At 37.4% G+C, this 27,206-nt stretch overlaps 1 protein-coding gene across 1 annotated transcript in view; it reads right to left on the bottom strand.

The window, feature by feature from the left end:
* LOC135076128 (RNA/RNP complex-1-interacting phosphatase) overlaps window positions 1–27,206 on the bottom strand; it is a 72,301-nt gene that overhangs the window by 23,885 nt on the left and 21,210 nt on the right. Inside the window, exons 3-5 of the mRNA XM_063970596.1 lie at window positions 16,689–16,723; window positions 15,904–15,991; window positions 13,584–13,663 (exon numbers count right to left, since the gene is read on the bottom strand). Of these exons, the coding sequence (XP_063826666.1) occupies window positions 13,584–13,663; window positions 15,904–15,991; window positions 16,689–16,723 (203 nt within the window). The remainder of the gene's footprint in view (window positions 1–13,583; window positions 13,664–15,903; window positions 15,992–16,688; window positions 16,724–27,206) is intronic.

Here is a 27,206-nt window from a genome sequence, read left to right as displayed (position 1 = left end):
CATAAATCGAAATAACAAAACAAAATAAGTCACTTCAGTCAACTACAAAAAGTAATATAATTAATTGTATGGAACATTGATAGGCATGAGGAGCCCTACTATTATACTAATCGTCATTGGCAAATAAGTGCTGGCTTGGACTTAGCAGGCCGACCTTGTTTTCTTTTTTGTCCAATGAGAATCATTTTTGCTTCTAGCGGTAGTGTTGTTAATTTCAGCCGATTGCTAGATCCAAAATCCATTGTCCAATCTCAATATTAGGTGCCTCAGGTAACGTAGAGGATTCTAATGACTATTGGGCTACCATATAGGTAGCAACAGACAGAAATCGCGACAGAGGAACTCTCTTATGAAGTTACTTCATTAGAAAACATATCAAAATAAAGAACATAAGACCTCACATAGAATATCAGTCACCAATAATCATTAATAATGCAGCTTACAAAACTTTGCTGGAAGTGAACTTTTTAGTTGTTCGTTGGAAATAACTTCAATTGGAAAAAATCGAATCTATCTTAATATTGAAGTTGCCCTCTTTGTATTTCTAGTCGCTCACTTAGTAATGTAATCGCACGGACAGAATTTTAATATCTAAAATGGATTAAACATAACCCACTTTTTGTAAGCTCGTTCTGCATTTGATTATTAATCAATATTCGTCGTTAGTTAAGTTATTTTTTCGCTTACTCAAATTCATACCGCTCAATTTAGTAAAACAGTATGCCATCATCAGTCGCTAAGTTATTTTTTAGTCGATCGTTTTATAATTCCCCAATTTTAAAGGTGCAAATGCAAATATTATATGGCACCTTGAAAACTATCCTCATTGCGCTAAGGAAATGTAACTGTCGTAAACCGTAGAAAAGTAGTTTGCGATAATAACATGCTGATAATAATAACTTAGCTAATAAAATCGCCAGTTGAGAATCACATTTCGTGTGAAACTTTTTGTTTCTGTCGAGCGAAACTCGTGGAAATTGTGTCGTTGTTACGCGCATAAACAGCGAAAAACAGGGTTTTAAAAATAGCGTAACGAGAGTACAAAACAACTAAGGTTTTTTTTTTATTTTGTAACCAAAAAATACGAGAAAACAATAAGGAATCAAATCATTTATTGACTTGCTATCTCGGAATCTCGCTAGTTTTGACAGTTAAATATTCATTCATTCATCCTATCGCAATTCACTCCTGGATGGAGGACTCCTAAAATGACTGCATCAAAACACAATCTTTTAAAGAAGCACCTTATGTAAAATAATTTCATCATAGATCACTCATTCAAACAAATTGAGAACAATCTAGACGATAGGTATTGTTAGTATAATACTATAACTTTAAAGTTCAAGTACGAGGCAAGGACCATCTGATTATAGCCATCGATAACTTATCCCATCGAGTCTTAATTACGACCAAAGTTTTGACAAATGACCGAAAGGGAAACCTAACTCAACTAAAACAATTGATAGAGCCTTACAAGAGTCACGAGTCGTTCGTATGACACATTCGTTCATAGTTCAGACAAATAGCTGGCAGCTTTTATCCTGATTGAACACGATTTGTCAGTTGAAGAGGAAAATTGGTTATAACTAATGTCCTAATAAATACGGTGTTTTATGAACGATAAAAGTTGACAGATTTATGAAAAGTAACCTCCGAGACATGGGAGTGTGTAGCTTGTTAGATAAATAATTTCCAGAATTCGGGGTTGAAGAAATTGGAGCCGATTCGTATGCATAATAATAAGAACTGACTGAATTTTTGTATTCTTGGTCTAGAAAATTCTTAGTGACTTGTTTGTACTCTTAAATACGTTATCATCATACTACTACTTTGCCTGGCCCATTCCCATTTTATTTGGGGTCGCCCCTCCGCGTCATGCGTCTCCAGGCGGCTCGGTCCTGGGTTGTCTTACTTATTAAAACTTGGGCTTCTTTAAAGTCGTTATTGATTACGGACATCCATGTTACGGACAACGGAAATACGTTATCATCATACGTAGAGCAGTAGTCTCAAAATCAATCATTTCGGAAAAATATAAATAGGTTTATTTAGATGTCTTTGATTTCCTTGACAATATTTGGTATATGCTTTTACCCCCTTATTTAAAAATTGTACGTAGGTACAAAACTGTACGAACCCTGAAAACCGTAATAGGTCAATACTATCATGAAATCGTTCCAGTTTATACAGGACTGGGTGTATGATGGTCCCGCAGCGATTGTTGAAACGCGATTCAATCAGCACAAAGGGCACCCCATCCGACGGGGTGTTTTCGTCGGGAAACTTCTCGGGGTAACCTTTGGGCCTTCAAACTGTCTGCGGACAAATTCTGTTCTTAAGGTGCGTGCAGGTTATGGAAATTGCTGGCCTTTTTCGCTTAGATGAAATGATCGCTGGGTTTTTGTGAAAAATCACTGCTTATGTTGTGATGGAATAAAAAAACTTTATCATACATTATAGGTATTTATTAAGCATGTTATACCCTTTCAATTCATTATACATCCATCGCTGTCATTTAACAGTCGATAATACGCACCATTTACCGTCTTCGACTCGTGGCATCCAGGTTCTACCAGAAATCTTTCTCAAGCTGTCACTTTAGCTAGCTGGAGGGCATCCTATGCTACTCTTGGCGAGCTAATTCGTTCAATACACTGTAAATGATATCTTCAGCTAATGCTGGTCGCGAGAAGTGGTATTCTAAAAGTAGCCTTATACAAAAAATGCCAAGAATAGAATGTAAGAAAAACTCCCACAATGTGTCGGTGGAAACGCACAATAAAAAGTTATTGCTTTGAGGGATGTTCGAGATACTTCATTCATGTCTGAGAAGTTCGCGCGGATAGATTTCATGGCGGGGCCGGAGTGACAAAGCTGGATCCATTCAACAAATATGTTTACATTCGCTTTTATCGACGCATTTTACTGTTTAGCTATAAATATTTCATTTGTCAATATTAAGGACGAATAAAGGACGGTCAATTATGACAAGTTTTTGAATAAACTTGTTTTATTGCTAATAATTTATGCGCCAAACGATTGGTGCCAGAAAATTCCGCGAGTATTAGGATTTAGATTACTAAGGAAATTTCAGCGGTTCTTAATAATGTTACAGATAGTTATCTGTCGTATAACGCTATCTAACAAACAAAGGTTGCTGGTATACATAATAGGGTAATTACACTGACAATATCGCCATCAAATCCCCTCAATCTAGCTGCAATCACCAAACCGCAAACCATTCCCATCACATCGCACCATAAGCGCGCCCAACCATACACTTGTAACCCGACGTTCCCATAAGATGAGTCAGTCGTAAACGCACTTCAAGGCAGTCGTAAAAACTATCACAATAACAATTACGTATAGTGAATCAGTTTGCTTAGCTCCTAGCTAGGGTTGCCAGGTCCAAGAACACAAAAGCCGGACTCTGCGCTTAATTTGGCCGGACATTTAAGGACATTTGCAATTAATATACCTCATGAGTGAGTACTATCAACTATCATCACATAGTATAGTGTGTCACACTGTAGCTCGACATTCGACTGGCGCGGCAGCCACATAAAAAGCCTAACAAAAGCCGGACACGCCGAACAAGAGAATATTGGGCCGGAATAGTTCGTAAAAAGCCAAATGTCCGGCTAAAGCCGGACACTTGGCAACCCTGCTCCTAGCTGCACAATGGCGATACAAGGTTCCGAGAATACAGCCTTTGTGGCTCTGTTATTGCCGCTCGCTCGTAAAGGCACGATTAAGTGTAGCAAACAATATAATTAAATATTTCAAGTGTCCAGGCTATTATTAGTGAGTTTGCTTTGATATACAAGTTGCGAGTATTGGTCATAAACGGAAGTCATGTCTAATGAATGTTCGTTAGGATGAAAAATATACAAAGACTCATAGAATCGGTGAGGATTGAGGATAAAAACCTTAAAAGGTTGTTATCACCAGGCCTTTCAGTCTCAGCCTCTCTAATTTTCTGAGGACCATGAAGAATTTGGCCTACACTACACTCTTCTTCACGCTGACCAGACGACTAGGCGAGTTAAAATTTTGATTTACTTTTTTAAGCCAATCGGAGAACTGTGAACATTTGAAGTAATTTGTGTATATGGGAAATCTCCCATCATCGGTGTGAAGTTACGAACCAACACATTTCACTTCGCCACTTTTAACTATGCGCGGCCGCTACATGCGAAAGCGCATAATGAGAGATGAGCTTAAGTTGATTTTTCACACCTGTGAGAAATCACTTACTTTTATAATAAAATCACGTATCAAATGACTAGCTACATTTAAATAAGAAGGAAATAGTGCTTTAGAATAATGGGTATCTACAATGTGCTACGAAAAACTAGAGAAACTTGAGTTTACTTTCTGATACACTTACCTACCTACATGTATCATTTTTATTTTCAGACGTATTTTGTACTTAACATATTAAGGACCTCGTTAACCATTTATGAGTTAAGTTTAAAGTAGGCTACTTGCAATACAATTAATAAAAATTAATGTGGAACTCTACCATCCATCTAGCCAGTGTAAACCCATCTTTACATAGAAAGCTCTCATCTCACGCGGCGCTAAGATAGTAAATATAGTAATTAACCACAACCATTCGCACTACTCCAATAAACATGTAGGTATATTGTGTTATTAATTAACAGACTCAGGCGCCGGTGACACACTATGGTGTCGGTTACAGCTGACTAATGCCTCAATTAGCTACTCAAAAACTGATGAAACTAAATCCAAACACTGACATGGCGTTAAAATTGTTTGTATGCTGTAATGAGGCGCCAGTGACACAGATTATGGAGGCTTAATATATGAGTCAAATAACTGTGTAACTTTGTACTTGTTAACTAAAATACAGCCTTGATATTGTTTTAAAAAATGCTCCTTTAACCATTTGACATCTGATACACTTTTATATTAAGGGCTGATAGGCCAGTAGAATTAAACACAAAAATGAATTAAACCGGAAATAATTCCTACAAAAGATTTTAGTGCTTTAATGGCTTCATTAGTTGCCCAAAAAGACTCTCCTAGGTTTTCGACTTCGACGGAGTTGTGCTTAAGTGGTGGGGGCCCCCGAAAGGGGCGTTTTTACGGTTTTCCGGTTATACCGCGTAAAGGGCTTACCCTATCGAAAAGTGGTCTTCCTGACGGTTGAAGGGCATTTAATCCTGCATTAAATAAGACCAAATTCATATGTTTTGAACAAACCGTTCTCGTGCAAATGTTCGGCAAAGTAGAAAATACGTGTATAATTAATGACCCTCTCCACGTTCAATGGATCGTTACCCGCAGGCTTCCCAGTCTTGAAAAGGAGCGCCTCATCCAGTGTAACCCTATCAAGGCTTGCTGCGAGCTGGATGCACCTGTCCTTGTTTGTCCCAGCCGTTCCTTAACTGCGGTTGCTGCACCTCTTCCTGACACTCACCTGAACGACTCTGTATTACCTACTGTGGCTGCCCCTCTTTCTTGTATCCTCCTGCACTAAGTCTCCTCCTGGTCTAAGGTTCGACGCCAAAAATCAACAACAAAAAGTTCATATTAAAACGCTGAAGTGTTTTTTGTTTGTTTGTTTGAACGCGCTAATCTCAAGAATTACTAGTTTGATTGAAATAATTATTTTTGTGTTGAATAGCTCATAAATTGAGGAAGGCTATAGGATATATACAATCACTCTACGACTAATAGAGGCGAAGCAGTAAAGAAAAATGTTGCAAGCACGGAAAACAGTATTTAAACTAGTTTGACGCGTACGAAGTTGATTTTGTGGCGTCGAACCTTGGACCAGGCATATGGCTAAGCAATGCAATCGTACAGGAGGGTACAAGGAAGAGGTGCAGCCACATTAGGTAACACAGAGTCGTTCAGGAGAGTGCCAGGAAGAGGTGCAGCAACCGCAGTTAAGGAACGGCTGGGACGAACAAGGATAAGCGAATCCAACTCGTGAGCCTTCACAGGGATACGCTGGTTAAGGCGACCCTTTACAAGGCTTGGTAGCCTACGGGTGACGAGCTATTGGACGTGGAGAGGGTCATAAATAGGCTAGTTTCCTAAAAAAAATTTTTTAGTCCGTCATGTTTAATATCAAAAAATATTGGACACATATATTTTTATTTGTCAATCTAACAAATAATTACATAGTTATGGTGCGTTGAAGTTCCGCACGACGTCACAACGTGCGGCACTTTTATGCAAGCACTGACGTCACGGGCCTCTTCTTATGAACTTTGGCGCGCTTTATCTCTTTAAATTTTCATTAGTTTGAAAAAGTGAAAAATACGTGTAGAGTATTTTTTGATAAGTTAACTGACGGACTAATTAAAACTCTTGCTTTTTGACCCAGGAAACATCCCTATTATACACATATTTTCTACTTTGTCGAACATTTGCACGAGAACGGTTTGTCCAAAACATATGAATTATTTAATGCAGGATTAAATGCCCTTTAACCGTCAGGAAAACCACTTTTCGATAGGGTAAGTCCTTTACGCGGTATAACCGGAAAACCTAAAAAGCGCCCCTTTCGGGGGCCCCCACCACTTAAGCACAACTCCGTCGAAGTCGAAAACCTAGGAGAGTCTTTATGGGCAACTAATGAAGCCATTAAAGCAATAAAATCTTTTGTAGGAATTATTTCCGATTTAAAAGCTAATTCTACTGGCCTATGATTTTATCAGCGTCGGATAACTTTTAACTGAAAATTAAACTTGTCATTTTGACATAATATATTTCCCATACTGAAACTGTCAATGTGCCTTACTTATTCTTCAGTTAAGTTATTCGACGATGGGAAAATCAGCCCTAAGGTAAATAAGGTAAATTCTAAAAAAAAAAACTAATCACTGCGTAGAATGTGTAATCCCGCTATTAAAAAAATACAAAATTTAAATCTAAAATAAACAAAAACAACGTGCGAAAGGAAGAAAATTCATCTAACGCGCGAAGACGCTTAGAGAGTTCCCAGTACAGGCTATTAAAACCGCGACTATTCATGACGCATCATAGTGTGGAATACGCTAATTATACTAATTAATAAGCCCCATCAGACTGACACACGGCATTTTATTCACAATACGCGAAACTCTGATCGCGTCTCTGACTAATCCTATAAATTAGTACTTCTAAATACGGTCATAGAAAGCAGAATGTTGCAGTCATCCCAACAATTATTTCTACGAAACACTAATATTATTGTTCATGTTTCTAATTCAGCATTATCATATTTATGCGGTTCAGAATGACATCTGGGTGAATCATTATTTTTAACTACCATTTAAGGTCGAGAATATTTTCCGAGAATACCGTGACTATAATTCTGTGAAAAATACGGTTTTGAAATACAAATTAGGTCAACTAATTTTGTTACACAACATGCGTCACACAGTTATTTTAGAAAAATAGGGTTGGGCTTTTGTTGTTGTTATTTGTCGTATTCTGAATAACCCTGTATAACATACATTTTGAAACATGCAGTAGGTATAATATTAAAGTTTCACCAATGTCTCAATTATGTAACCCCGTGTGGTCCAAAATAATAACATAGTATTTTAATGAACGAAAAATATAACATTGTCGACATTTAGATCACCAATTACTTGGAATGAAACGTTACAGCAACTAGTAATAAGTGTGTTATTACAGGCATTATAGAAAACCGACAATTTATTTCCTCGTACGATAGAGTTAATATTGTTTAACGTTGTACTTATTATGAATTATGACGTTTGTAAATAATATAATTAGCGGACAACTACATTATTTCTAATAGAAAAGAGAACGGGTTACGTTGTGAGAAAATACATTCACGTACATTAAGTTACAGTAATTGAATGTGATGAATGTGAAACTACATAAAAAGGAGGACGACGTGGGCAATTTTATCAAATAATAATTACAGACGAATTCGCGTAACACATGAAATACAGAAGTTATTTGGTCTTTAACTGTCTTAAAATGTATAGTGAACTTTACACTGTAAATAAACAGCTTAGTAAGCAAACACAGCAATAAATTATGTAACAAACTGTACTGTTGTAACAAAACTAAGAAATCCGCAGCAATTCCAAAACTAGGTGATCATTATCTTTCACCTAGATCAAAAGTGCCCGTTACATCATCCGTTAAAAGTTGGTGAAAAATATCCATTCCGACCTAGGTAGGACGGGTTAGTGCCGGTAAATTTGGACAATGGCCGGCGGTCGCCATATTTATGTGTTTGTTATCATGGACTCTAGCGTCCCCGTGATTTACACGACCCCCGCGGAACAAGGGTCCATATTCGGTTGCATAAAAAATATTGTCATAATTTAAGAGTGCATAAAGTTTTTTGGCATACTCATCATTTCGCATAACGCTCATACAGAATAAATCATAAGGGATATTTTTTTTTGCCATAACCACTTTTATTATAATAATATTTTAGTATATATTTTTTCTGTATTCTTGTTTTTCTAATAACGATTTGTAGGCATAACATTTATTGGCATCTAAACCAATGCCATAAATATTACCATTCATAATATACAAAATACCATAATGTTAACAAAATATGAAATATAAAAATGTTAGACATATAAAATATAAGTTAACAATTAATATAAATAGACAAGCAAGCATGCAAACAAGCATGCAATCAAACGGCAAGCACGCAAGCATGCAAGCAAGCTGCAAGGAAGCATGTAAGCATGCATGCAAGCAAGGATGCAAACAAGCAAGCCTGCAAGCAAGCAGCAAACAAGCTTGCTTGCAGCAAGCAGCAAGCATGCAATCAAGCAGCAAGCAAGCATGCAAGCAAGCAGCAAGGAAGCATGCATGCAAGCAAGGATGCAAGCAAGCAAGCATGCAAGCAAGCATTAGGATTGCCTTATCTCCGGCGCTGCGGGAAGTGCGGTCCTTCCGCTCTGGCGTAACATATACCCGGCATGCCATGCTCGCTTCCGCAGCTTCGGCTTGCTGGTCGCCTTCGGCGACCAGCCTCAGCCGCTCCAGCTTGCACGGCTGCCGGATATATGTTACAGCGAGCGAGGACCGCACTCCCTTCGCGCCTCCGGCTTTTAAATTACACTCTAGTATAGGGCAGACTAGTACCACGTGGAAGAGACCACGGCCAGTCGGGATCTACATAATTCCAGACCAGGCAAGCTTAATGTTGTAAAAGAAATGTGGACTGTATAATATGTGCGTTATAATAGATAAGAGGGATTCGAGATCAAACAGAATGTATTTTCACGAGCTTAAGTTTTCTAAGAGACAGGTCAAAAATTAAGAACAAAAATGACAATGACACAGAGAATTTAGTTTTTACAAATCTATAGGCCGAAAGAGTAAAGGTGGAAGGAGGATCGTTCGCAACATCACAAATACATAATTATTTACTCTTCAATGTTGGTTGTTCTTATAGACAATATTTATGACTTTAAATGTTATACATAATTACATTATGTTTATTGTATTTTATTAAAAACAAACTTTAGGAATATAAAAATTATGTTCTTTACATTTATGATTATTTAAATTATGGTATTGAAAATTAGAGAAAGTTATTATTATGCCTAAGAAACCATTATGCATTTAGAAAACTATGCATATCAAAGTTTATGCGAAAAAACTTTATGCAAATACTGTTATGCCAAACTAAATTATGATGAAAAATGTTATGCGTCTGAGAGGGCACCCGCGGAACAAACAATCAATGTAAGTTTTAACACCTCCGGATAAGGGTTACATTTCTTAATGTAACAGATACGTTACAAACCGTTTGATAAGTAACACTGTTTGGTCGGTTTAAGAGAAGTAACCCCTCTACTTCTCTAAGAGGTTTATCAATGTGTAGTAAACTATATTACTGATAACGCCTATATACTGGTTAAAGTTAAAAAAATCTTGACTAAGAGGTGGCTTCAATTCTCATACGGGACGGATATACTCGCTGCGCTTGATGTATTTGATGGCGATTTTTATGAGAAATATCGGAAAAGTAATATGTTGGATGAAATACAGGATAGTTTTACAGAAATCATGTTGATTAGTTAATTAAGGAAACACACACGATTTATAAAGGATAAATTGCCTATTAAGTAAAACCTCATGTCTTTAAATAGCTGCTAACTTGCAGAACAAATAGAAAACATTTCGAAAAGCATCTATGATTCTTGAAAACATGAATATTTACAAAACGTGACGTCAAATCACTCAATGGCAATTATTTTTTCGTTCCCACAGTGTTTACAGCGAGAATCGGTTTTTCCGGCTCTAAACACTGAGTTAAATCGCCTAAAAATATGGAATGACTTAACGCTATGTCAAATTATCTCGTGATAACTCTCAATCACGCGCTAATTCAATCACAAACAAAAAACGTCTGAAAAAACTGTTATATGCGGATTTGACATGTGTACATGATACGGAATCCGAAGGATCAATATTGGATCATCGGTGATTATACTTGCATTAGATCGGCGATAGATTTTTTGTTACCTTAACATTTTTTTTGTTTGAAAGCATGAGAATGATTATTGAGTCAAGTCGTACTATGTTCGAGAATTGAATCGAAATACTGAAATTCATTAGGTATCTATCGTACTTGAGGATTAAAAGGGATTGAAGCAAACATTTTCTTCAGGATTCATCAGGATATTAGCACAGAATACATAATAGTAGCACAGGTAATCATGATACATGAGTAATTAAGATCAATTTAAGCGATTAGTTTGATCCAGATTATTGAAGTAACAGTTGAAATATCTTATTTACCTATTTATGGAGTAGAGTAATACACAGACATGTCACAACAAAACAAAAAAACACATCCACCCCAAATGGACACAATCAGTGGGCATCGATACAAACAAGTCGAAGGATAATAAAACCTCTAGGACGCGTACAGTAAAAATCTATTAAAACCACCGCGGTGGGCACAATTTATTGACGGTACACGAGCTGGTATGTAATGACGACATGATTGTCGACAGTGGACATGGCCGAACAAGTAAAAATACGGCCGTGATAAATGATTCGGCGAGGTGCGCACGCGTCGTTAAGGAATGACCAATTTGACCAACACAGGTCGGGGTGAGCTTTGATAGTATTGACTGAGTAATTATGACTATTCGAGGACTGAGAAGGAATTAGTTGAACCTGAAATCCATAGAAGCTGATTTCGTTGCGCGTCCAATGATAGGTTCACTTTCTCTCGGAAGAACTTGGCATTCATTGAGTTTTTCACAAGAGGTCACGTTGTAGATCCGGAATTCTGGACTAAACAGCACAAGAGGTGTTAGAATTAGTCGGCATCACAATTAAATTCTATGCGAATAGTTTGCGAAATAATAAAGTTTTCAAGAGCACATCAGCATCTTTTTCAAATTAAATAAGATTACCAACAAGTTGTTTGATATTAATGTGTTAGTGACAAAAAGTAAAGACAGAAATTTTCTTAGAATGTATAACAGAGTATCATCCAAATATTTCCCATTAAAGATTGTCCTTCTAGATGGGCATGCCATGTCTCAAATTAGTTCTTCTGATACACAGATCTGTCATTAGGCCCGACTAGTGCCCGGGTGGTGCATTTGTCTAAAGACCAGCCACAGCTTAAATATACCAGCCACATTAATACATACATAGAAAGCTGTCAAAAGCACAACAAACGACTCATTGCTTGCACCATAATTGTAAAGTGGTATTCGAAACTTAATAATTCTACTTTTATCTAGTAAAATCAACTGTCATCATCATCATTTCAGCAGCCATAGGACGTCCACTGCTGAACATAGGCCTCCCCCAATGATTTCCACAATGGCCGGTTGATGGTGGCCTACACATCCAGCGCCTTCCCCATACCTTTATGAGATCGTCGGTCCACCTAGTGACTGAAGAATTGAAGATATTAAATTTTCAGTAACGTCATATTTTCTAAACTTTGTTATTGAAGTAGATAGATAGATAGATTATACAAATGTACAATCTTCTGTATGCAAATGTGCTGTCTGTTCTGTTTTCGCTGGCAAACTGACAAACAGATGCGAGCCTCCAGCGATAACAGGAGCGAACCATCTGAGAAATGCCGATGGTTATTTACGGCGAAGTCCAGCGACGACGGCGCAGGCGCAGCCAACAAAACACCAGACAAATGACCGCGATAATCTCATAGTTACGGCCGAGCTTAAACAAATCATTCGTGATCTAAGTAAATAATACCACCACATGTTGTCAGTGTTGTCACTTCACAATCTTATCCCTCTCTGACATAAAAGTGTAACTAATGTTACAAAAAATATTGTCATTAAAAACCTCTTACTGGTATTTATGATAACGTCAATTTTACTCTTAACACTTCTTTAACAAACTGTAAAGTAAAATCTATTAAGTTGGTATAGATTTTATTTGAATTTTATAGTGTCAAAATTTATGACTTAATAAAGTATGCGTCTGTTTTAGTTGCCGGGACAACTGTAGCACGCGGCGACGCCGGCGCAGCGACAAATGCCTTTCAAATTCCGAGAGCCACCGCGTGGGCGCGGACGCCGAACGCGATGCGACCGGGTTCAATTGAATCCGAAAGTACCGGCAGAACCACGGTACCACTGTGACATAGTTAAAAGTAAACGGTAACCATGATTGAACCGTGGCGAAAAGGTAATCACTACAATGTATCACATTTGCCCTAAACGAGATTTGAATCAGCAGTAGGTAGCTGGCGTTGCAGCTGACTGCTCGAACCACCAGGTATAAAGTGTAAAACAAATATGTATACGATAAAATCATAAGGATAAGGATGATGATGACAGGATTTGCGGTCGCATAAAATTACATCTTGAGTCATGAGGAACATGCAGATTAGTTGCTACGACCACTATCAAGAAAATGATACTACTACATTAACGAAGAGCTAAAATAATTCCTTTAGTTTTAGACTGAGACTGGGACGAACCCATTACAATTTCATTTTAGTTAATTTTACTTACTATATTATTAAAAATATTGAAATATTGCTATAATCACAAATAACGTGAAGGCCGTCCTAGACGTGTCAATCAAAACTGACAATCGAACAAAGTACAAAGAGATACTTTTCTGGTTTTTCTGTGAACACACCACTAGAGCCTCAGGCGCGCCGCGCCGCCCACACAACGCTTTAAGATTTATAACATTACCCATATTCGGCCTACGAATGGCGCCAATTCGACGGTTCAAATTAAAATCCGCCGCGAATGCAAAACGATAACACGAGATGTTGATAGATAGCTGAGTATTCCTGATTTACATCGTGCTGCTCCAGTCTTGCAAATTACCTCCAAGTTACAGCCAAAACAAAGATGTAAGATGTCTTAAAATTGTCAAATCGACCGAATTTGGGACAGTGGAATAAAAGAAATGACGATTCATCAATAAAAGTACATTTGGTGCGACCATAAAGTTCGCATCTTCTGTCAGACAAGAATTCATGAAGTCATTCGAATTTTCCAATGCGTCATGCCATTGTAGCAAAATCTACATAAATTACCAAATTGAGCAGACGAGATGAATGTTATAAACGAGTTTGTTAAATGTGGCAGAGGACTTACTCGATCACCTTATCCTTGGGAGGTATTATGCGTCCAGGCATAAAAATTTTCTTGTGGACAACACCGGCCGCTTGAAGCTCCTACAACAAAGCACACTGTTTAAAATATTGACACATTTAGCATACCTACACCTGAAGAAAAAAAACAGATTGAAGACTTCAAAGACCAAACGATATTGAAATATGTACCTATTGATAAACGCCTGACGACAAGTGAATGTACTGACAAATCAATGAAGAATATTAATTACGAGTTCAATGTATCAAAACTAGTTTGAAATGATCGTGTTAGCTCATAATCGAACGCGGTTGAGATTATGTGCGGTGAGCTAAGCGTGAAAGACAAAACGTAATAATTGAATGGTAATCCGGACAGCCCGTGACAACTACGAGATATTATCCGAAGGGTGACGAAACGTATGATCAAAATAATCATTGGGGCTCCGCCGAAACATACAGCAGAATTTATAGACAAGTTAAAGTGATAAATGTGAATCTTTATTGGTTAAAATAAAACACGCAGACGAGTCTGGTATATCGAAAACTATGGGAACAGTTGACCGTTAAACATCGATAAAACAGTTGCATTATTACAGTCATTATCGTAGAAACAACGAACACTGCTTCTGTAATGCGAATAACCATTCGTCAATCCCCAGCAAACATCAATAAAATTAAAGTTTTACTCATCATAAAGCAAACTAACGAATTCAGGCTTAGGAATGCGCTATTTAAATACTTCGAAGATGTCAAGCAAGCTGTAAGGAGTTTGTATGCGGAGACATTATTCCAACAAAAGGTGGCTATAAAAATGAAAATGGCAGAGAAACTACCGTTGAGTGAAGTCTGGCGCGTTGTTAATATGGCCTGAGTAACTGTTAAGGGTCACTCATCAGGGGATTAGCGTGGGTCGATTCATCCGAATACCGTATAAACGGGGAATGTGCGAACTACCAGCTCCGAAGTGGTAAATGCTCCGAGAGCTTCGTGGTTAGCGCATCAGCGAAGGTCGCGCCTATGTAAGTTACGAGAGCGTAGCGGACTACAAACATTGTAATGATTGTTTTAATTTTCATCAATAAAGCTATTTACATGATGAATTCGTATACTAAATCGAATTTTGAAAGTAGGCCAAGCATCTTTCAAGTGGCAAATTAATCACATTATCTTCTATGTTGAAGAAAGAAATATAGTTAGACCCAATTTCCAGGTATTTTTAGTGTATTCAAAATAATTGTTGACAGAGACAATGAATCACAAACGTAGTAAACGAAACAAGAGGTTGTTTACCGCGAAAATAAATACTTACTACTCTTGCACTTTGTCCTCATATATGACACGGAGTAGGTCCATGAAAACGCGGTTTTACGATCAGATTATGCCGCAAGATGAATGCAAGGCAATCAGACGCAACTACGAACAAAGCATCGTAGCGGAAAATGTGACTTTCAGTCGTAAAAGTGAGCATAATTTTACAGCTTCCAGGTATTCTGGCGCGGCCCGGCCCGAGCCGGCGTCCTACGGGCACATCCTAGTTAGGGCGCGACATATTTCGGACAGAGAACTCAAAACGGAAAACCTCTGAAGATAAATCCATTTCTAAGGCTGAATTACCTAGAATTTATGAATTATCTTCGAAAAGATCATACATTTGTCCTGACAGGAAATCAACCGAAAGATGAATAAAACAATTAAATATTTCAACATATTTTTTGAAACCCTAAATTCCACAGTGTAGAGCTCTGTAAGTGTTTGCAGTTTCTTATCAAATGCGCATAAAACACAATAAATTATTCACTTAAAATCTCACGGCAACATGGAAAGCATTGGGGCAGGCCTATGTTCAGCAGTGAACGGGACTGCTGCTGCTACGGCTGAGATGACGATGATGAAAATCTCACGGGTTAAGAAATATTGTTATTGACGAGTACATTTTCAAATCCCAGTCCACAGAGTGCAATCCCCTTAAGTTCTGACTTAAGCACGAGACAAGTGGAGTTACATTCAGCAAATACCGCGAGGCAGTTACTTTTCATTATCGGTAACAAAAGCCGAGAATACATGACTTAGAAATGCCGTGAAATGAATGGTGCGGTATGCGGTATAAGACTGTAACAAACTGTATGAACGTATGGGAACGATACTTCACGTCCAGAATGTCCTGAGAAGCATTCGTATTGAGCAGATATAGATATTTATTTATTTTCCCTATTTTTAACAATAAGAGGCAGCTTCGGAAGAGAAGTTCTTACAAAATGTACGCCACGGGGAACAAAAAACTAGAAGCTAAATAAAATAATGTAAATCAAATAGGTACTTACTCTCGGATCGTAGTAACGAGCTGTGTTCGTCAGATCTATAACGGCAACCAAATTCGGGATTGAACTCAAAAGAGCTTTTACGTCCCATCTGAAAAAAAGATAATACATAATAGTATCATTAACAGACCAAGTTACTGATTTTACTAAGTCAACATGTGTCTTTTTATTGTGGATGAATCGAATAAAACGAATGTAAATGAAATCAAATCGTCTCATTTAAACGAGAAATTCGATATCGCGTCGTTATCTTTTTACTGCATCCCCATTTCCAGCATCATATTGAATTAACCGTTTTATATTTTCAATTATCATATCATCATTACTGGTTCTGAAGGGTCGAGCTTCGCCGGGGTCAAGCGGAGTACTGTCAGTTTTTCAATTTGCTAAATGTCCATTGAGACCGCTGCGCGCCGAACATTTTAAAACATATTTATTTCGTCGCCATCAGTTTGAGCTTTATTGCCTTTACGCAAGAGTGACGTTCCCGTATGATGTAAGTGAGAGATACGCGTGAAATTGATCCTGGCTTTAGAACGCCGCTGTGTTTTGAAGCTTATTCCTTAAGCACTTTCACTTTGGCTTTAATGTGATTTTATCACGTTGTAAATGTTACATGAGCCTTGACATAATATTATAAATGATAAAATACCGTTTTAACACATTTCATCTGTAATGTTTTTCTTTATCTTTCATTTCGATCATCACTTCGTCAAATAATAATAAATTACGAAATTATATTATTCACTGTTACAGCAAAATAAATGTGCATAATTATAGGTACTTACATTTCTTTAATTTCTGCTTTGTTCGTTTGTACAGTCTGAAACAATACAAATTAGATTTTCATTATTTTTTTGACACTAATAATCAATATTTTTTATCAAATTATTATGTTAAGCTAAATGTCATTTTAAAAAATTATCATGTTTTAAATTAGGTAGGCACATTATTTGGACCACAAAATAATGCTTGTAATATTCAAAATAACATAGTAATATAACGCACTGCATTAAAAATCCTACTTTGATGTCAAAGCAAAGTCTACTCCCAGCACCACGTTAATGTCAAAGACTTAATTTAAAGCCTACAGTGTATTAGCACGGGCCGGCGGTCAAAGACAATGCCTTTGAGGCCGAGGGCAGGCGACAGACGGAGGTGATAAGGGCGCGGATCCATCATCAGCCCTACCTGCGCGGGTCAACGACCCCACCTGACGGATCGAGTTTGGACTTTTGGACACACACGGGATCAATTGAGTAGTAAGTAATAAGAAGGCCAATTTTGGATGTGTCAACTTTTTGACACTTGCATTCTATAGACGTTCTATAATATCAGTTCGAAGGGAGGCTGTATTTTTGATATTTTGGATGTATCCCCCTTTCCAATTAGTGGTTTAACTAGGTGATCTTTCTTTTTTTATGGCGGCATATGGAAATTTCTGTGGTAACGTTTACTACTTATCATTACGTCATTTGACCAAAACATAAACTATTGATCTGGGATGCGGATGTTATAGGCTAATTTTAATCAAACTATAAATAGTAATTTAAGTTTCTCATACAATAATAACATGTACCGTACCCTATGTACCGTTGACATCACGTCATTTTATGGTTTTACTAATTAATTGCCACTCTAAAACTATTTTGCTAGCACCTGTATATTTTTATAAATATAAAGAAAATCTACACAGATCTTTTCTGTGTAATCACTTATCTGATCGGCTACATTGTTTTATTGGTCAAATTAATCGCCGGTATCAAACCGCTTTTAAAATAATCATGAAAAAAATTAAATAACTATTCTGAATCATCCCACACATAAATCTCGGAACCCATTTCTCCTGCACCGCGGGCCGAAATTTTTGGGTAAAAATATTCAATTTTGCCCAAAAATTAAGCTAAATAAAATGTCAGGCCCCATAATAATAGGTTGTTAGATTGCTCATAATTTATCGACGGTGTTGACATGACGAAAAAAGTATATCGTGAAAAAATACCAAAGCGCCAGGAGATGTGTCCTAAGTGGGGTTAATTTTCAATTTGGATTCGCTGGTGGCCTTTATAAATAAAGCGAGGCCGATTTAAATAAATTCACGTTGTTCGGTACTGAGAAATGTGCATAAATATTGGACATTGCCACTTGATCACGACTTTGATTAACATTTTATATGATCGATTAAAATTAATCGGCGACATGAGAAAGTCGCCAATTTCGTCGGACGTCTCTGTCTGGCGGTACCGAGAAGCAATCCTACGATTTATTAATTGCCGTACAGCTGACAATCGTAATGAACCCATGTAAATCGTATTCGAACAATTCATTGCGTTCGTTATGAAATTTAAGTTCAATTAAACAATAACATATAACCATTACGATGTACGAGTAAATACAAAAATTAATATGCTCTTTAAATTATTGTCAACTTAATAAATTGTAATTTTATTTTCAACGAAATGGAATGGATATTACTAAACATTTAAAGTGTGTGCGTTCGTTTAAACAACAGAAACATGCCTTTTCCAAACAATCAGATCTCGCCGAATCCATTTACCGCGAGTTTCAATTAACTTTAACGCGCCGGAACAAATAAAAGCCTGCAGGACAAAGGGGCTTATCGGAACCGCGAATGTAAAAAGTGTGGTGGCAAACAAAGTTGACCTGACCCAAGGAATGCATTCAAAATCATTTCAACGTTCACTTGCGGTGTCAACTCCGAAATTAAAGTTTTAAGTGCCTAGTTTAAAACTGCAGTCGAAAAGAAAGGAGCTTTCAGTAAAACGACAATCTTGAATCAAGAAAATCATTAGACTTTGTTATATTACCTAAATCTAACACAAATATAGAGGTAATTCATCTAACCACTCATTACCAACATATTTATTACATAAAGTACATTACACGAGTAATACATATTAATCTGAACAATTTCCACCGCACAAAACTAATAGACTCGAAGCGATATCGCTTACCACACACCGTAGTAACAAATTGGCGTTCCATAATAACAGAGCCCAATAATGTATCTAGAATTAAACACGAGGCTCGCAATAAAACCGCGATGATCCGCGAACATAAATCGATACCATTACGATATTAATGACACTCGTAACTCTCAATCACAAGTCGGGTCCGCACGCACCGGTACGCACCTATAATATTGTTATTTATCGCCATCTACTTTTGGTATGGTTTACTTGTTAAGTAATTGAGAAATGCTGCAAAATCTATACGTTTATATCGTCTTGCTTGTGAATAAAACATTTCGTAATGAGTAAACCCCATCAATAAAAGCACAAGACGTCATAGCTACATAACGAATACGACTGTCGACGATACTAATATGATACACATGACAGAGATACATATGTTACAAAAACTCTTCGAAAAAAATAAAAGTCATGTACTTGAGTAAGTACGCAATAAACAATTGATTCGTTAACCTATCCACAACACCGACAAGGAGATTTAAATAACGACAACCAACGATAAACCTTCACACGAATGGAATGAATCGTTAATAAAATAATCAACAATGCAACTTAATAAATCGCCAATTGCCCGCTGACAAAACCCATACAACACGACACGAGCATGTATTACTTACACATGTCGTACACAGCAATAAAAGTAAGTTTGTCATTTTTACGACACGACGCGCATTTGCAAACATGAACGATGGAGGGAAACGCAAGCGCCACCTGCGGAGACACGCCATACTAATTGAAAGATGACCAAATTTCATGAAGTGAATCGTTAAAATTGCTATCTCATCTCATCTGCAATCTTAAAGCTCGCCTAAATCACCATCCATAACCCAAAATCTTTCAAGACCTACACCGCAGCCAAATGAAATAATAATCCAGACCAACCTTGACAGTGACTTATGTTAAAAATCATGACTGTATGAATGTCAAACAAAAAGGAACAAGAGTCGAGGACCTCCCATCAAATTACAAGTGGCAAGCTTCTGACTTATCGCACGATCGCGTGTCGACAAAACGAATAACACCTTCGCACGACTCGATCATATTTGACAAATGCGAGGATCAAATAATCGCAAACATCGACCGAATCGCATTCAACGATAACCAACTCATTGGTCCCTAGAATAAGAACGAAATTTAAATCACTTTGCTAACAGCAAATCATGAGATAGTGATCGGCATATGTAAAATAATGATGTAGCCTGCATAGCAAATAGACAATATTGTATTTTAGATACAGACCAGATCTCTACAATTATTTTTTAGAAGTCATCGTATTAAACGGTATGCAAATCTGAATTATTATTCTGAGTCACCCTTACTACTACTGAATATTAGATTTCATTTGTAACATTGTTAGAAACAAATCTAGACAAGACCAAAGAGAATTTATGGGATTACACGAAAGGGCTTGTTGCAACTCATAGGAATTGCTCCTACACCCAATAAGATTACCTATAATTTTCCAGGCTTTCTATAAACAAACCATGATCAAATTCAACTACGAGTATGTTAATATTACGAGTGTTTTAAATTACATAAACAATTGTTTGAATTAGCAGCTATGCTTCTGTAAACTTAAGATACTGTATTAATTAGTGTTGTATTAATTTTTAATCGTCAACCGGTTCTTCCAAGTTAACCGGTACGACAGCCCAAACTAGATTCCACGCTAGAATTTCATAATGCATAATAATGACCTTTGATAATATTCTAAAATATTCATACTGAACATTAACAGGCGTGCAACATTTTAATTATTCAGATTCATTGTACATTGTTAAGTGACAAAAATTTAAACGGCGCCGCAGTCTATAAATCATTTATAGGGTAACTGTTTCGACATTTCGAAAATGCAAGATCACTGATCGCCGTGGGGAGAAATTCAAATTTTATTCATTGGCGTCTAAGATCTAGTTTGCCGTGCGTTTAATTGGAGTATGCAGCGGGGACCACGTCGCGTTGTCGTCGTGTTGTTTTTGGTCCATCATCTGATCCGTTACGTCGTTTATTCCAATGGTAATGATGGCATAATTGACAGAGGGCAACTATTGTTCCTATTGTGTTCTATTGATATTAGAGTTTTGTCGCCTTGTAATGGTTGAACATTCCGTATTGTTCGGGGGATCGTTACTAGCTCATTCGGTTTTGACACCGATGCAACTGCTACGGTAGATCTAAAAAAGGTGGAGCAGCTGCATTCAAATTTGTTTTTGAACGTTGGTACATATTTGACCTTATTGCTTTAATCGCTGACATACAACAAACATGTGTTCCTATAGCGGCATATTAATGCTGTTGAGAAAAGATTTAGTCGTTGTTATTTACAGTACGACCCTACTCAGTACGGTCGTGGACAAATACGTGATAATTGCAGTAGCTTACTGTGTAGTAAAACTCAAAAGCTGCGATCGAAAACAAGTAAATAAACTCATATAAAGCTAAGTGCTCGAAAGTCGCACTTAACTTGCAAACATGACCAACATTTTTACCGCATTCCACATAAGTTCCTATTCGATAATTGGAGAGCAAATGTCGTAGAGCTCCGATTGACTTCTGATAGTGAGACATAAACTTAACAAACCATAATTGGTTAACGGGCGGAGCAATACTTGGTGTCAAAATAATTGATATGTGGCCTGTTTCTTATGCATGCGGGCAGTTTGGACCACAATAACCCCAGCCTTACTTTTTACCAATAAAAATATCAATCGTCGATGTAATAACATTATACGGGTATACTAATAAGGCGATAGCAAGCTGTGACATCAAAATTAACGAAAATCAATACGCGAATGAAAACGTTATCAATATGTGGATTTCATAAGAAAATATGTATATTCAGATGCGGTCGTTTACTCACACTTTACGACGATGGTAACTCAAACGGTGCATTGACGATATCATAAGCAGGTTCATCGCATGAGAACACGCCGCGATAAGTATCGAAATATCGCACGAGGTGCTACATAAACAAGCAAAAGGAACGACCTGTTAAAATCGGATTCCGTGTTGGTTTCGACCGATTAATCGAATGAATCGAATGAAAAGCCGGTGTATCGGATGTCGGGGGCATTTATCGCGCCTAATTGCGACCACCGCGCCGAAATTCGGTTCGAGAGCGAGCTGGGTGGCGTGATGGCCGCCGATACTCGCGGCCCCACCGCCCCGTCACAGGATATCCAAGGAATTTCAATGAGTCCTGCGTCATTAAAAATATGGATTACACCACTGTGCATCTGTTTTATATTCTTTATGTATGACACAGGTAGGGAGTTTCCACGTTTACGTAAAAAAAAGACTCTGAATTCAAAAAGGACATTCTCAACTTTCTCAATTATGAAACTTTTAAGAAATAAGTGGCTGATTACAATTTGCTTGTTAATTATGAAAAAACGGTAGATGAACATATTAAAAGGTATGAAACGGAACAAGGTAAAAATTCAGATTAAAAAATAATATTCAAAGCTGGTTTGCGTCAGTGCGAATTATCCCGATCGTTTATTATTCCGTTTGAGTACGTGCGGCCAAAGCATTCGGCAGTCGTTACCGTATCTCAAGATAACACAAACTTAATGGTTACCCTACATGATATCGCTTTTCGGGTGTTGCGAAAATAAGAGTTAATTATTTTCTTTTTGTGGGCACGCGCTTAAATCTCGAAGGCAAGATTGTATTTTATGACAATAAAGAGAAGGGGCGTCCGGAATCTGTTCAGATAAGGGCCTATTACGCGCAAAATGCATTGGGTCTCTCATTTTGCTGGCACTCGGTAAAGATAAAAGAATTTGGAGGAAAATTTCTCGACTACGAGCTGATAGAAAACTGTAGAATTCAAGTTCACGAGTTGTATTTTAACTAAAATGAGTCTTATGACTAAATAGAACTGGCTTTTTAGAACTTAATCGAAAATGTTGTTAGTAAAGAGAGAATCTTGGTCTCTTGGTAATTTTTACGCAGTCGTTGTTAGTTAACTCGTTTGTGTTGGAGATGACGTGCAATCATAAAAACCTTACTAGAGCACCTCGCCGGACCGGTGAAGGCTAAGGACCAATTTTCTACTGAACCACCGCGTGTTATTACAGTAATTACAGGCGATGATAGCTTGTAAGTGTTGATGTACGGAATTCATAACACCGACGACACTTTTCTTAAGTATACGACCGTGTAGTTAAGCGTCATTGATGCTAATAATTACAAAAAGGATGGCAAACATTTTAATAACAGCGTATCAGGTTGCATGCAGCTTGATTAAAATAACATAAAAATGAAATGAAAGTGCGAACAGAGTACGCGAAGACGCCTGCCTCTCATCGGTGTTTGAATATGGGCAATCGAGAATCAAGGAACTTCAACATCTGGAACAGGTATGAGTATTATTGCAGTTTTATACATTGTAAGCAATTTCATGGCTTCGCTGACTATGTATGATATGTACCCATATCACACTAGCTTATATGGTGTGAATGAATCTTGATTGAAACAATGAAACAAAAGCAGCCACCTAGCTCTTCCTTAAACCCTAATTCCACGAAGCCGAATCAAAACAAGACGGTCAAGAAAGCTGATTACACGGTGCTCCCACGATCTCGTGCCCTGGCGGCTTGAAGGTACGAAACTTGGCGCGTACATGTCAAAAGATGTAATTATGAAGAAATCCAATCAGCCCGCGAACCGGCGCGAGCGACGACGTTGATTGAGCGATAAATTTACCGAAGATAAATCACCGAGCGACAAATCGGTAGCAACAATGAACCGTTTATTTAATTGAAGATCATTAACAATAACACCCTTAACAAGATGAAACGAAAACCATCAAGTTACATTTACAAAGAATAATTTCTAGATAGTAACTAACTTATATTAAGTGACAATCTAAAATTGTAGGTTATCCTCGCACTGCAGTAAATATCAATAAGTTCCATCGTACCGCATTACAGAATCTTCGACCTCTATTTACATAACACGAAACATTCTAAATTCGTGGTCATTTGGTATTGAAGCACCCTTTCATCTCCACAAAGACCAATGTCATTCGCGTTCCCCATACAATTTGCAGTGCACGTTGAAATGCTAAACGTTCCGATACATAAAGCGAAATCGACCCGGGATTAAACATTTGCATCAAAATGAAGCTGATCGAAGTAACGGACACAATGATTCAGATTTTCGCTGGTGGCGCCGGCGCCGCATTATTTCAGGTCATACTTCTGATTCAAGATCTTTCTCTTGACCCCCCTGAACTTGGGATTGTCATCTCGTTTATTTAATGATGTGCAAGGGAACTGTTCGACCTCAGATAACTGGAATGGAGTAAAGAATTTAAAAACAGTAAATCAATGCAATAAGAGCCGAGGATTGTCAAAATAAGGTTCTGCTGAATCACGTAATGGATTTGTGAAATCTACACTTTCATAATTTAAAGCTTCTTTTGATTTGACAAGTGGCTCCCGTAGAAGACAATATGAAGTATTAAGTAATGCTTTATATAGGTCAAAAGAAGACCACCTTAAATATTCAGACATAGAGTATCAAATTACATCTAACTACATCAAGAACTCTACACAGCTATCTAACCTATTTTCTTGCACAACACAACAACAGCTTAACTTGAGGAAAATAATCTTAAAACTGTTAACTGCCCAACCCAGACAGCATTATGGCGAGCACAATAAATTCAGAAAAATACACCCTTTGATATCTGTTGACAATGTGACCGCGGTCGAAAACATCTTACGACGAGTTTTAATGTTCGCATATATGCGAATATTGTTATGAATAATAGCGAGATGAATCTGTACACGACTCTTGAAATACGATGTCCTCCGAACAGACGTTTAATGTGACGCGGAGATGTTATTATACCCTTGTAGGCGGCAGATGGCGCCTCGGCGTACTACTATAAATTCTTTTATCGGAACGGTCCAGCTGAAGTCTGAATACGAGTATTTACAGATGGCAAGAGCTACGCGTGTATATTTCAGCATGCACCATTACGTTGAAGTATTGAGGATGCATGACCATTGTGAAAAATATTCATGCCAACCAGACACTGTCACGGATCCTTTAGTCATGATGGCTCATAAATACGAAAAACGCCATCTTTAATAACACATTATCTACACTACAAGTTACGACATGCAGCCTATAAACTGACCAAAATAGATTATCTTTATACTTATGTACAGGATAAATTCAATCTAATAATTGCAATGACAGATTGAATGCATGACATTAAAAATAGACGCAAATAGAAACTCTATTAAAATCTGGCCTTGCCTTCACGATTATCGTATCGCAACAAATCACATCATTTCACACTGAATAGTCCGTGGTTAATGTTGGCCCGCGGCGAGTGTAGCGCTAAACAGTCTGACTAATTAGACGCACTAGGCAACAAAGGTCTGTACTATTGTCCTGGCCATTTGCTCGGTGACATGGATGAGCACAAATAGGACCTTAATGGTAACCAAATAAGGGTGTGTAAAGTGCATAGGTGATATGGCAAGTGTGAGCAGTGAGACGTGCGATGGCGGCCCGCGATAGGCCGCCCACGCGAGGCGCCCGCGCCGCGAATTCGTGAGAAAAGGTGCCCCAACTGCGGTTTCAAAAGCAACCAAAGAGTGGCGCGGCAAAGTTGATGCCTATGATACTGCGCCATCTGAGAAACGTGATGTAGATTTTGAAGTAAATGTATTAAGCTCGTTTATGAGATGAATACAGTTGACTTTGTGTAAGGTACAAAAAGTTTGAAAGTACATTATAGAGTGGTACATGTCTCAAACAATAAATGTCAAAGATCTCAACAGACTTGTTTTCTAAATTGCTAATCTGAACAATTTTGTCAGAAAAAAAGATATTAAAAAGAATCTGCAGGTACACCTTCTTACAAAATCATCTTTGACGCAGCATCAGGCAGAGCGATCAACCTTACTTTCTTGGAAATGTAGGATTAACAATATGTTACGTTGTCATAGTGCCCGCCCGGCGCACATAATTGTACAATATCATTTAAACTTTTGAAGTCTCGCTGCGTACAAGACAAATAAAGAAACCGAATCGTATACGGATTCACTCTTAATTCTTGAAAAGCGGGTCATCTGATTCACGTCGGGTCCTCTTGGAAAATACACCGTGAAGAATTCGCAATCACCATTCAAATCTCACAAAAAGGAAAAGCAGCATCGTAAAGTCGTCTAGCGAAGTATTACCAAATAGTTGGCTGGACGAGGTAAACAAGTGTTATAGTGTTAATAAAATCAGAAATAAAAGCCCTATAACGAATAACGGAGAGTCTAAAGTGTAATAATAAAAATGTAATGAAAGAGTTCGTAATGACTTGAACTCCAAACTCCGCAGCCGCAAAACAAACACTTGAGCTTATTGAAGACTCGAATGTTCTCGAGTCTACGGCGAATAAAAGTGAATAGATTAATTAACTTGGTGACACTTGAGTTTTCGCAATTTATTCGACAGGCCAACTTTCGGCACTCCACTTGTACATTTGAATAAAGAAACGGGCATTTCAATCAATAGTCTGATTCTAAATAACACTTGAGTTAGAATAATGACAATTTATTTTAAAAATACCTATTTATACTATTACGTGCATAACAAAAATATACACGAGCACACGGCTGGTCATCGATGATTATAAACCAAGATGATACCGGATTTTCCGAACGCTAACACGACCAAAACAAAACAAACAATCTGGTTTTAGAGATAAAATTGAAAAGCATTCAATATTTACGTTACCCAACGATTTTGTATCCACATACGTAACTGAAGTTAACTAAATCCTATATCCTATTAGCACTGTTAGTATATTTCACACATACATGGATAAGGTGCTTATCAATAACACTGTACATAACAATAATGTACGTAAAGTTAAATTGCGTTTTGTTTCAATAATTTGTAAAACACCATCTATTTACAACTACAACATTCAACATACTATATTCTTAGATTAATAAAACCTAGATGGATAGTCTTCATACAAACGCTTCGTCAAGAGTGAGGCAAAAATCTTATGTCATTAGTGTCAATTTTGTTGGGGAGTGTAGACAGTGAAGGCGATTTTCCCGAAAGTAGGGAAATTTTTAATACATTTTTAATTATTTTATAACTAACAAAAACAAAACGCATCATGTACTTACTTATTTATTGAATTCAAAGTACCTACCTAATTACGATAAGATAAATCGACTTAAAAGTCTCGATTTCATAAAAAAGGAAGATAAGTGTATTTGTACGGCGAACAATTGGGAAATAAATTTTCTTGTTACTGGTATCATTCCCGTATTTAATTTT

This window comes from Ostrinia nubilalis, chromosome 11, assembly GCF_963855985.1.
Source record: "Ostrinia nubilalis chromosome 11, ilOstNubi1.1, whole genome shotgun sequence".
NCBI classification, from domain to species: Eukaryota; Metazoa; Arthropoda; class Insecta; order Lepidoptera; family Crambidae; genus Ostrinia; species Ostrinia nubilalis.
This window is presented reverse-complemented; position numbering and strand designations above follow the sequence as displayed.